Source organism: Chlamydotis macqueenii, chromosome 1, assembly GCF_036417535.1.
Source record: "Chlamydotis macqueenii isolate bChlMac1 chromosome 1, bChlMac1.mat, whole genome shotgun sequence".
Lineage (NCBI taxonomy): Eukaryota > Metazoa > Chordata > Aves > Otidiformes > Otididae > Chlamydotis > Chlamydotis macqueenii.
Genome location: NC_141556.1, coordinates 39,791,222 through 39,803,796, shown reverse-complemented (window position 1 = coordinate 39,803,796; position 12,575 = coordinate 39,791,222). Strand labels below are relative to the sequence as shown.

The following is a 12,575-nucleotide window of genomic DNA, read 5'->3' as shown; positions in this document are numbered from 1 at the left end:
CACTGGTTAAGAAACCTGGCTGATCTCCAGCTGTTACTTCAGAAAGTTTTCAGTAGGTCCTGTGCCATATTTGCACATGTTTTTAGTACTGTGGGATATGTAAAATAGTATAAGCCACCAATGAAGCATGATTTCTAGAAAGAACATCTATTTGAATAGAAGAACTGACACAAGTAACACACTACCGTAGTATGATGGATACCTGCAAAGAAAAAAAAAAGCAAACTTTCACCTTGCTTCATTCTTCCTTGTGAATATCTTAACAGAATCCACACAGTTTTAAATAGAAGAAATTAGAGAAATTTGGGACATGATATACACATTTCATTTCTCTACCCTGAGTTTTGTATGAAGTCAAGTCCTTGGCACAATACCTATTCTGAGTCATGTAGTTTGTCCAGTTAGGTCAAAACAAGAGGATGCAAAGTATTTTGAGAAAAAAACCCTAAGTTCGTTTGGCACAACACTTCGGACTTTACAAAGCATATGCAATACCCACTCTCCTATTCTTGGTGGATCTAAAGAAAATCTAGAGAGAAAGGCAAAGACGAAAAATAAACAATAACATGACATTGAATTTTATTTTTTGTACTTGTTATTTTGTAGCACATTATTCACTGAAAAAAAACCCAAAAACCTTGATAATTCACCCTCAGGAAAAGCACAAAAAGGCAGCAATCTTTCTCCGAGTTTGAGAACCATGGCTAGTCTGCAAAGATATTTAGCATGCACGATCATTGATCAAAGAAACTGTCAGGGACTGTGCTAAGAAGTTTTAAAAACCAAGCTTTGCGCGTTTTCCAGGAAGCAACAATTTGACTTAGAAAGGCTGAAAGTCTTTAATTTAAATAAGGTTTTTCCTTCTGCCTAGGAAAGCCATCACTGCTTGCCTGACAACACCGTGATAGGAGGCAGAGTCCCTGATATAGGCAATAACAGCACACCAGAGCCCTCAAACTTAGAGAACTGAAACTGAAACAAATGGTTTAAGGAGTTTATGTAATTGCTTTACCCTCTCTGATGCTCACTTTTGACTCCTGTCACAGAAGCCATTAGGGCCAATCTCAACTTCAAAGCAATTACAGATTGGGACAGCTTTCCAGAAACCTCCCTCTTAAAAAATTTAACAGCAGTGTAGTTACTGGGAGAGAGCTGGCAGATTAACAATGCCTACCAGAGTGCTGGGCACTGCCACAACACCCGCTGCTTTTCTTTCTTTAGAGGCCCATGCACCATTTGGGGGGGCGGCAGGACATGTGGCCCACCAACGAGAAAGGGTCTGCAGCTCAGGCAAATGAGCACCCAGGAGGACCCGTGCCCCAGAATCGCCCCGGTTGGCGCTGCCCCGGACGATGCTAAAGGAAGCTGCAATTGATACTGTTGTGGTAGAGAACAGCACAGCCGGCCGCCATGCCCCTGGTCGGCAACGCTTCACCACGCTCCTTCTCCAGACAGCTCGCTTCCCTTCAACAAGATGGCAGCCTTCCCCCTCGCCTCCGTTACCAACATGGCGGGTCGAATTCCTATTTGCGTTCGCTCCCTGCCGTCGTCCCGCTATAGGCTGAGCCAGCGACTTTTCCCACCCCCTACCTTACAATGGCCTCTTCCCGCCCTAGGAACTACATTACCCAGGGTACCCCGCGCTCCAGGAGCGTCGTGTGCCGTCCCCGCCTCCCCCCCCCCCTTTCTTTTTTCTCTGACGTGCCGCACCCCTGGTCCCCTCCCGGGCAGAGCAGGCGGGGCGCGGTCTCGCGAGAGTCAGCAGGGGCCGGGGCGGAGCCGGGCGGGCGGTGGGGAGGGGTCGCGAAGCGGGGCCGGCCTGCGCAGGAAACGAAACCGCCCGAGCGTTGGGGCGGGCGGTGTCGCGCTCTGCCTCGCTGAGACCGTTGGCCTGAGCTGCATGGCGGCCGCCGAGGCGGCGGCCGCGCCTGCGGAGGCGGCGCTGGATCCTAGCGGGCTCTCGCCGAAGGAAGAAGGGGAGCTGGAAGACGGCGAAATCAGCGACGATGACAACAACGGCCTGGGGACCTATGGCGGCGGCGGTGGCTCCGAGCCCGGCGGCGGCCTGGTCAGCAGCAGGCCCTACTCGAGGCGCAGGCCGCCTCCCGGCCTCCGCGGGGGCATCTCCCTCTCCTCCTCCGGTCGGCGCTTCCCCCACTCGCGGCACCAGCCCCCGCCGGAGATGGGGCACATACACGGCCACGGCGGCTATCGGCCCAAGGACTCGTTCCGCTCCCATCCACCGCCCATGCCGGCGCCGCGGATGTCGTCGGGCTCGCACTCCGAGTCGGGCCCCCGGCTCTCCTTCTGGGAGCGCAGCCACAATGCGCTGGACCGATTCCGCTTTCGAGGCCGGCCCTACAGGGGCGGAGGGCGCTGGGGTAGGGGCCGAGGCAGCGGCGATCGGGGAGGCAACCCTCCGGGAAGGCCGCCCGGAGGGGGAGGCGGTGCCGGATTCAGTAGCAGCCAGGGCTGGAGGGAGCCTTCGCCTCGAAAATGTATCCTTGAGATTTGAGAGGGAACGGAGGCGGGGAGGCCGTGCTGCTGGGGTGGGCCTGGGTGTGTCGTTGCCGCCTTACGTGGCCGAAAGGCCTGGGAAGGGACGCTTTTCCCTCCCGTTCTGGCACTAGGACTGCCATAGGGGTGACGGGGAGGGAGGCTCCCCTTCCGCTCCTGGGGGTTGGCTGGAGCAGCGGGCTTTGCTTCTCAAGGAGAGGCTGCTGGGAAGCCGGATTATTGCCATGACATGGCTTGCAAGCTGGCCGATTAGTCCCACGTAGGTAAAAAGAACAAAATGTAGCCTGAAACAAAGCCATAATCTGTTGGATCCCAGGTGGCTGCTTTTCTAGCCTGAAGTGTGAATATTGTGAAGTGGGGCCAGTCTTTGGTGTGGCAGTTTTAATGTATGTAATTTAAGTGTCACTGTTGTAAAGCTAAAACCCTAAGCTTGTTAATTTCCCTTATTAGGCAATGAGGGATCCACTTTTTTTTTTTTTAATTTTTGCTTTCCGCTTCAGAAGCTGTTACACATAGCTAAAGCTAACTTTAAAGCTAAACCTAGGTTGAACTGAGACTGTATGCACAGAATGTGGTTTATATAGGAGTTTGGGTAACATAAAAAGCTCTATTTCTTTATAAAGCCCTACCAAGAGTGTTTTTGTAGGATGTTTTCCACTGATTGCTCTTAGAGTTGGTTAGGTGACTTTTAATAGAGTTCTAATACTTCCTTCTTTTTAGAATTAGGAACGGTGAAAGTGAAGGAAAAGCTCCTCTTGCTTTCTAGGTTTGCTATAGGAAGAAACATAAAAAAACTGATGCCAGGTGTGACGTAGGGGCAGCCTAGTACTGAGACTTGATATAACTGCCTTGTTGCCTAACTGAAAATGTAGACAAGTGTATAAAACATTGGGCGAGAGGATTAGTGGTTAAAACCTATTCTTCAGAATCTTACAGTGTTTTATTGTCCTCTGTACCAGTAGTCAAATGATGTGCGTTGTTTGCTTGACTGTGCTAGCTGATCCCAGGAACAGGAATTTTTCCTACTTGTGCCTGCACTTAGGGCTTTGAAAACCACTCATTGGATCTTTGTGTTATTTTAGGTACATGATTATTTATTCATGTAATGAATTTTTTTTAAATGTGTATGGAATATGTAAACTAGTCATAAAGAGATTTTTTTTTTTTTAATCTTGTCTAGTAAAGTTACAGCATTACTGCAATCTTCACAAGAACTCTTCGTTCAAGGATCTTAACTCAAGAAGCAGCGATTGAAGATGTGGTTTGCCCAAGGTTGCACAGTAAGATGGTTCTAGTGCTGAAAGTGGATTTTAAATCTCTTCATTTGCAGTGTTACTATTAAGTACTAGAAAATTATTACTTTCTGTGTAACGAGTAATTTCCTGGGCAGATGTATTGATCATCCTAAACAGACCTTGCAATACTTGTTGATATTAATAAAGTCTTCTCCTTCCTTTTAATTAAAAGAGCATCCAGAAACCAGTAATTCCCTTTTGAAACCAAGAGCAGAAAATGAGGAAGTAGGGGTTTTTGTCCTGTTCCCCCCTGCCCTGATACTCAAGATGCAGTCTTCTTGTTTAAACATTATAGAGAGGGTTCTAATACTGTTACTATTTAATAAGTGACATTCAGTTGTTTACGGGTCATATTTTCTCTCAGTGTATTTCTCTATTTTTCATATCCTTGCTGCCTAAAGGAGTTGATATTGCAGTATTCCTAAATATTAAGGTACCTCCATGTTGCTAATATTAATGGACTAGGGGCATAGTTCATGGGCGTGTGACTTCAGAAGAGACCTTCACATCAACTGGTCCGAGTAGGCTTGTGGCCTGGAGTGGTATTTGGAATTCCCTCAGGAAAGTGAAATGCTTAAGTGTCTGCTGAGAGAGAGAGCTTTTTCCTTTATCCTTGGAACTAGTACTTTGCACAATGCTTTGTAGAAGTATATGAGTAAATAACATAGTGGAACATTTCAAGGATTCTTGTTACTTTTATTTGGATACTAGCTTTGAATGGGCTTTTATCTTTTATTTCCTAGCAACTTTAACATGAAGCTGTTGGATAGTCATTCTGCAGAAATTCTTGCATAGAGAGTTGTGCGATTTTGAGTCTGAAATATGGGGCCGAAGTGTGACTTTATGTTGAATTCTGAACTCTTCCCAGTGTACTTTTTCTTTTCTTCACTTCTAAACCCCTAGTTTCTTCAGTTCATCTGTTTTTTTTTTTTTTTGTTTGTTTGGGTTTTTTTTGGTTGTAGGATGAAGTTTCTCTTGAGTCAATTGAAGAGTAACTATTGTTTTAATGTATATGTGCTTCTCTACCTTTCATAGCACTACATGTAGTCTTGCATATTGTGTGTAGAAATACATGCAAAACCAATTTCTACATATGTGAAATACAGAATTTCTGATTAATTCTGATTGTGGGAGCTCTAGCAAATTTAATATCCTGAGCACAAAAACCATCTCAAAGCTTTGTCTTGTTACTCAACTTTAGGTGACTCCAGAAACTATTAAAGTATTTCAATATCAAATAGTAGTTAGACTTAGTTTCATAAATGATGTTAAATCACTTAATTAGCTTCAACTTCCCTGTGACTCACAAAATCACTAATGTACTTGTCTTTTTGGAAGCAGAAATGTGATGGAAGTTAATTTGGAAAATTGCTTATTACATAATTTGGTGTTATACTGCACACAGCCCTTACTATTTTCAGCATATTTACAGATTGATTGATTGCCTTCTGGATTTTGTTGTTTACCAATTTCTGCTTTTTGTGCTGAAGCTTAAAGAAAGTGTTATATAGCAAAACATTTCCTGATGTTACTGATGTTGGTTTTGTAGGATACATTACAAGATACTTCGTACTTGTGTTAGATGTTAGCATAGCAAAACATACAAGTTGATGCATGTTATGAGCAGAAGAAGAGAAAAAGTTATTTTCCTCTGGATTCAGTCTGCATTCAGAGGACACCTATTTTAGCTTTTAGTTTTACTCCATTTGTTGTTTTAAGAGATGATGATGAAAAAGCATTTCACATAACTGGTTGTGAGTCAGCTGTTATCACAGCGGGGTTGATACTTAAAGTCGAATGAGTCAAACCTGACTCGGTGTCCTAAAATATTTCCCCTCGAGCATGATTATTTTACAGGCTAGTTTAGCTTTCCCAGTGGCAGGTTGAGGTAAGAGGACAGGAACCTCTAGCAGTGAGAACTTTTATTCTGGATGCCGTTACCTAAGAATATTTCCATTGCCTGCCTTGGACAACATGTCAAGAAAATCTGTCCCTTGAGCATGCAGAGACAACCTTTTCTGAGTAATTAGTAATTCCCAATCCTCTTTTAATATTTTTTTAATGTTTCAATTGCAAGTCTTTAGCCACCTTTTTTATTCCCTTTAGTTGGTGATTATTCTGTGCCTTACCTCGTTTGTTGAGCTACAATTACTACAGTGTGTAATTATGCTGTGGCTAGACTTAGCATTTTATGAAAGGATAAAATGAGTGAGAATGAATTTAACCTGTATTTTTCAGAATGTCAAATGGGCAGTCAATACTTGAGTTACAAACTCTGCAAGTCTGACTTACCCTTTGTGATAGGGAACCTCCTCAGCATTACAGCTGTTGTTTCTGGGAGGATGGCGTGAGCAAGAGACAAGACCTCTCAGCAATTCATGAAATTCTTGTCATAAGTAGGATATTATAAATTGTTGGTTTGAGAAAATGTTTATTTAAGGTGTCAATATATAATAATAGATACATCATTTACATGCTGCTCATACTTGCAAGAGATATTTTTCAAGCTAGCCTTAAGGTAAAATTAAAATGAAATATATGGGAATGATCTGAAGTTCTGTTTGTTATAATTTAGTCTTCAGTGGTCATATCACAACTGTTTTAAGGTTATACATGTTCTTGTCGTAGTTTTCTTGACCAGTCATTCAGCCAAAACTTTTGGAAGGTCCCCATCTAGAAAGCAGAACTACTCTTCTAAAAATGAAAACTCTGTGGAAGAAAGTTTTGAGGATCTGCTCTTGAAGTATAAGCAGATACAATTAGAGCTTGAGTACATTAATAAAGATGAAAGACTGGCTTTGAGCAACAGGGAAGAAGGTGAACAACAGGATGATGGTAAAACAGCGGACACTGAGGACCAAATAACTGTAGAAAATGACAGTATTACAATGGATGTTATAAAAGAAGTATCTCCTGAGGAGAAAAATCCGGTTATAGCCTTTCAGGCATTTGAACTGAAACCTCTCAGGCAAAAACTGCCTACTCCAGCTGAGAGGAGCAGATTGAAAAAAGGCAAAGAAGGAACAAAACAGTCATCACAAAAACCTGAAGTCACAGAATCTGGCCAAGGTAAATTCTTGGAAAGTTGTTTTAGCTTGTAAATTCTTTTTGCTTGCCATTGTCTATCCATATTTATTAGGTGTTTGGGAAAACTTTACTTTAATTAAAATAATAATTTTAATTAAAATGTTAAAACGTTTTAAGTTACAGATTTAATGAGTTAATTACTGGTTTATGTAATTCCTTGAATTACAAAAACATGCTTGGGAGTATGTTTGGGTTTTTTTGTTTTTTTGTTTTTTTGTTTTTTTGTTTTTTTAACTAATGTATGCTCTTAGACTAACTGATAGTTTGGCAGAAAGCACGAGGACAAGACTTAGAGGTTTTAATTGCTGATCACAGCAGAAATCAATTTGCTCTCATTTAGTTTTCCTTCTGTTTTTCCCTTGTTCTTTTGTTTTTTTGCAGAAGCAAAATGTGGAGTTTTTTTAACTGAAAATATAATGTTGAGATACATCTTTCTGCATTTCATCTTACGTGTTTTCTTCAGTGTAACAAGCCTGTATGAGAGCTTTTCACCAGAATTTTTTTTGGTTGTAATTGATATTCATGAATAGTGAGGAAATGGTGTGCCAGAAGTAGAAAGGATTTGTAGAGAAATGTAGCCAAAGGGTAGAATAAATATCTTGTCCTGGTAGTTCTGAACTGCAGGCCAAAGAGGAAAATTGCTCGGGTGCATGAACCGGTTAGTGAGAAACAAGTTATCATGTCCAGCTGACCTGCAGTAAAAGTCCTTGGGCTTACTTTTAAGTCTATAGTGAAATAAAGCAGCTAGTTGCAAACTTGCTGGTTTGAGGCTTCATCTAGTTCTAATAAGTGTTTGTTGTGGTTGAGGGTGTGCGTAACGGGGTGTAACGTAACTTATCATATTACGTTAGCTAATTTGTCAATGTGTGTCAACTATCAATTTGAGTGGGAAGAGACAAAGTAGTAAATGGATGGATTATGAACACGGGTGAGTAATTAGTAGGAATATGAAGAAAGGTGGGATTAGGACACTGAAAGTTAGAATGATAGATGAAGACAGCCTGTAAAGGAATGGAAGGAGAAAACTGATGCACATAAACATATATATGTGTGGTTATATATAAATTACATAATTATAGTTTTACTATCAATTAAATTAGTGGTTATTAGCTATAATCATTAAATTATATAATAGTATATAATATACAGCATTATGCCTATTATATATAAACTATAATATGTTAATGTGTATATATATTATGTAATAATCGGATGGATATATGTCTTTTGGGCAGTCTAATGAATTAATATGTCAACATCTTAATGTTTATCAGGAAAGCATTACTATTTATTATTAACTTCCATAGGGTAACTTCTGTTTTCCTTTGGCATGAAATGGAGCAAGTGCGTGCTTAGTGCAGCTTTGGGCCTTTATATTTGTCCTGGTTTTGTCTGGGATGAAGCTAGTTTTCTTCGCAGTAGCTGCTGTGTTTTGGATGTAGTATGGGATTTGGTATGTGAAGAATGTTGATAATACACTGATGTTATTAGTTTTTGCTAAAGAGGCCAAGGACTTTTAGCTTCCAAGCTTTCACTAATGTGCAGGTGCAAGAAGCTGGGAGGGATATAGCCAGTACAGTTGACTCAAACTGGCCAAAGGAAGCGTTCCATACCATGGACACCATGCTCAGCATACAAGTGGGGTTGGCCAGTGAGAGACTCTCTTGCTCTCTCTCCCACACTGTGGAATCAGATGCTCAGGACAGCAGCTGATATGAGATGGTAGCATAAAGCAGATGGCAAGAAGTCTTCTTTTCCCCTTGTCTCCAAATCTGGTTTTGTCTGCTTATTGGGGAAGCATGTGTCAACCTTAAGACAGAGAATTATTAAAAAAATGACAAATCTCGCCCTAGGCTTATGATGTCATGGTGATGTGGATTTCGTCAGGCATGCCAAGTTATAGTAATGTTTGCTAATGTGTTTTTATACGTACAACTGCTATTCTGTTTTACACTATGTACCAATGATATGTTTATATGGATTAAATTCTGTACGTAGTTTTTATGTAGCTCTGTTTCATGACATGCTCACTCAAAAACATGGTGTTTTTCTTTTGGAAGGTGCAGAAGACAAAGAGCAAACATCAGTGCGAAAGCTTAGCAGTTCAGATGTAACATCTGAAAAGGTAGGAAAGTATTCCTCCATAGGTGAGGCATAATTGCATTATGATACTCTTAAAGGCTTTTTCCAAATTGCAGTTCATAAATGTTTCAGTAATAGAAACAGTCCATTGTTAAAGTATGACACTTAACAGTACAGTAGGTTTTTTAAGCTTTCTTCTGGTAAAAATTTTGGGACAGACTTCAAAAGACTTTTTCAAAGAAGATTTAGTTATTAAATGATGTTTTGCGGCTTGTCTTATCCTTTCTTCTCTTTTCTTTTCAAGAAGCTGTTTGATGATGAGGAAGAGATGTCTGAATTGCAACTTAGGCTTCTTGCACTTCAGTCTGCTAGTAAAAAATGGCAGCAAAAAGAACAACAAGTGTTGAAGGAAAGCAAGGAAAAATTAACAAAAACGAAAAGTGTAACACAGAAAGTCAAAGCCAGTACAAAAGCACATTCAACAAAAAAACCTAGTACTACAGGTAATAAGTTTAAGGTTACTAAAATGACAACCAATAGCATGACCTCTGAAATAAGAAACATAGTACGTTATGGGAAACATTTGCTAATGAGCCTTTAATCCTTCTAAAACCCCATACATCTACTCAGAGCTCTTGAATCTAGGATTAAAGGGAACCATTTAGGTAGGGTGGAGTTAATCACATATCTTCTTATTTAAAGCCAAGCAAGCTTTGAGGAAACAACAGACAAAAACATCAAAGAAGATGCAGCAGCAAAAGGAACAAGACAGACGTCAAAAAGAGGAAGACCAGAGAAAACAAGAAGAGGAGGAGGAGAGAAGAAAGAGAGAAGAAGAAATTAGAAAAATTAGAGACCTCTCGAATCAAGAAGAGCAGTACAATCGATTTATGAAGTTAGTTGGAGGAAAGAGGAGATCGAGAAGCAGGGTAATATATGTTATTCAGGTGTTAAGTTTGTGATTCACGAGTGATTTCTGTCTTTATGTACCTCCTGGTTCTACATCTGTCTTACCCAACCCACCCTTAAAAAAAAGAAAAAAGTTCCAAGTATTTCAGTGTTTACAGTGTTTTAATCCCATGCTAGACAAGCGTTCCCTCTGGGTTGGGTAACATCAGTTTTGTATGAGTTATACATTTGCAACTCAGTGGTAAAGCTTTTTCCTCCTGAAGATATTTTGGACGTTGTGATCGAAGAGCAGTCTGTAATTTAACACAAACCAATCAAGCAAACTTTGTTGGCATTCTTCTTAGATTGCAGTTTTGTCTCCACATTTCAAAGTTTTTGTGTCTGTACAACTTCAGTGGCCTGCTTCTCTCAAAAATGTCACCTGAGGTTTGTTTTTTTTGTAGTATTTTTTTTAATTTTTCAAGGTACAAAATGTGCCTGGACACAAAAGACAATTACTTCAGCCTCATTACAGGATGACAGAATTGTGTCGAATTTATGAAGGAATTCTACTGCAGTGGTCATCATGCTGCACTTGTAGACTGCCTTCATTCTCTCATCTTGAGATTAGCAAAAGGCACTTGAATCATGAATGTTCTGTCTCTAAAACAGAGACATTGGTACATTACAGAAAAAAATAGTCTTCAGCATTAATTCTTTCATCAGTACAGCTGCTGCAGCTAGATGCAAATACTTAGAGCTACTGATGCTGGAATGAGAAATGAAACTGCAACTAAGGCAGTTGAGACTTACGAGGTTATGTTGCAGAAAAGTCCCATTTGTAATAATGATGAGTGGAAAATTGAGGCTGAAAGTGTTTAACTGTAAACAGTAGAAATTCTAAAAGCTACCAAAATGTCTACGCTATGCCTCTGAAAGATACAAATACGTGTTTTGCATATTTTTGGTGTTCACTGAGCATTGATTGGCGTCCATATAGTGTTAGGCCTTCTTTGAACAATCTGATTTATTAGATTGTTATGAGATGTTTATTAGATTAGATTGACAGTCTCTGGGTGTATTTCAGTGTGGTATGTGGCTCCTTCTGGGATTATCCACTTGAGACATCAGTCTTAGAACAATCAGAACATGTTTCACCTAAACACACAACCTTTGTTGTAGTGAAGATGATCCCTGTGCAATTTTGTGTTGTTTCTAACAAGGATAGTTCAAATACTCTTGGTAATTGCCATGGCAGATTAACAGAAATAATTAAGCATTTAGTTCTCTTGCAGTGTTTCAGAAATACGTAACCATGGCAATTTGCTAGATACATAATGACCTAATTGGTATTTAAAACCTGCTTCTATGTATCATGATGCCTCTCCACCCCTGACTTCCCAAAGAGATCCAGTTTTAAAACTACCTGTTAATTTACTGCCTGTAGTGGATTTGATTAAAATTTACTCTTTTTGTACAAGCTAAGTAGATAGTATTTATACAGCAACTAGAAAACAAAATTATAAGGGCCTCTTTCTAAAATTTACTTTTAGTTGGTTTGCTCTAAACAACATAAGACCAACTTACACTTTTTTTTTGTGCGTTTAGTCTTCAGATACAGACTTGAGATGGTCTTTGGATAAGCAATCTACAGATAGCGCAGGAGGCATATATCAGTATGATAATTATGATGAAGTGGCTATGGATACAGATAGTGAAACTAACTCTCCAGGTAAGACTTACTAACAGTTTTCTTACATGATGAATTGTAAAAGTACTTAAAAAGTAGGAAATGAGGTATCATTTTAGAAAAGTCTGTCTTTTGAGATGAGGCAATTATATAACTAATACTTTAAGGTGAGCTAATTCTATCTTGTTTTAATGCTGACTCTTTCCTCTCCATCTCTGCTGTAGTGGTGTTTCAAAGGTCTTCAAGGTTGTACTGTTCTCATTGCAGTACTGTAGTGTTTATTATTTTACATTCCCAAGCAGCTGTGTAAAAAGTAAGGGCCCCAGGGTGTTGACTGGGGGTCCAACTGTACATTAAATGAAATGTATTGGCAGTGGTATTGTGTATTGGGTGGTAAAGGCAAATGCACCCTGGGTTGTAGCACTGTGACTATAATGGGTGAGTGATTGGAGTGGGCTATTAAACATTGATGAGACTGCCATCAGTTTTCTGGTTTCATGGTAGGAAAAAGTGTATTAAAGAGAATCTAGCAGAGGACCCTTTTTGTCTAAGGGAAACTCTTTAAGGCTTGTTTTTCATAAAGTTAATTGGAGACTGGAGCACTTGATTTATGGCAAGAGACTGGGAGAGCTGAATTTGTGTTGAGGAGAGAAGGCTAAGGAAGGCTTTTGCTGCTGTCTTCAACTACCTAGTGGGCAGTTATGGAGAAGACAGAGCGAAACTCTTCTGTGGAGTGTGCAACAGAAGGACAAGCAGCAATGCTTAAATTGAAACAAAATAAATTCTGGGTAGATCTAAGGGAAAACTTTCACAGGAGATGGTCAAACACTAGAACAGGTTAACTGGAAACATTGTGAAATCTTCGTCCTCAAATATACTTGGAACTTGACTGGACAAGACCCTCAGCAACCTGACTTTGGGGACAGCCCTAGTTTGAGCACCTGTACTGGGGCATATGCTTTCCAGAGGTCTCTTTGAGACTAAATAATTTAATGATGCAGTTCAGGGTGTGTTTT

At 40.3% G+C, this 12,575-nt stretch overlaps 1 protein-coding gene across 8 annotated transcripts in view; it reads left to right on the top strand.

The window, feature by feature from the left end:
• Positions 1 to 1,818: 1,818 nt before the first annotated feature.
• ZFC3H1 (zinc finger C3H1-type containing) overlaps positions 1,819 to 12,575 on the top strand; it is a 43,189-nt gene continuing 32,432 nt past the window's right edge. For 5 of the 8 annotated variants that reach the window (XR_015258730.1, XR_015258731.1, XM_086749353.1 and 2 more), the window contains exons 1-6: positions 1,819 to 2,498; positions 6,462 to 6,881; positions 8,960 to 9,024; positions 9,286 to 9,484; positions 9,684 to 9,910; positions 11,478 to 11,601. Coding sequence is in view for 6 of the 8 variants with exons in the window: in XM_086749353.1 (XP_086605479.1) it covers positions 1,901 to 2,498; positions 6,462 to 6,881; positions 8,960 to 9,024; positions 9,286 to 9,484; positions 9,684 to 9,910; positions 11,478 to 11,601 (1,633 nt within the window). In the remaining 2 variants the exon portion in view is untranslated. The remainder of the gene's footprint in view (positions 2,499 to 6,461; positions 6,882 to 8,959; positions 9,025 to 9,285; positions 9,485 to 9,683; positions 9,911 to 11,477; positions 11,602 to 12,575) is intronic. The other 3 variants (XM_086749346.1, XM_086749341.1, XM_086749331.1) reach the window with 3 other exon arrangements.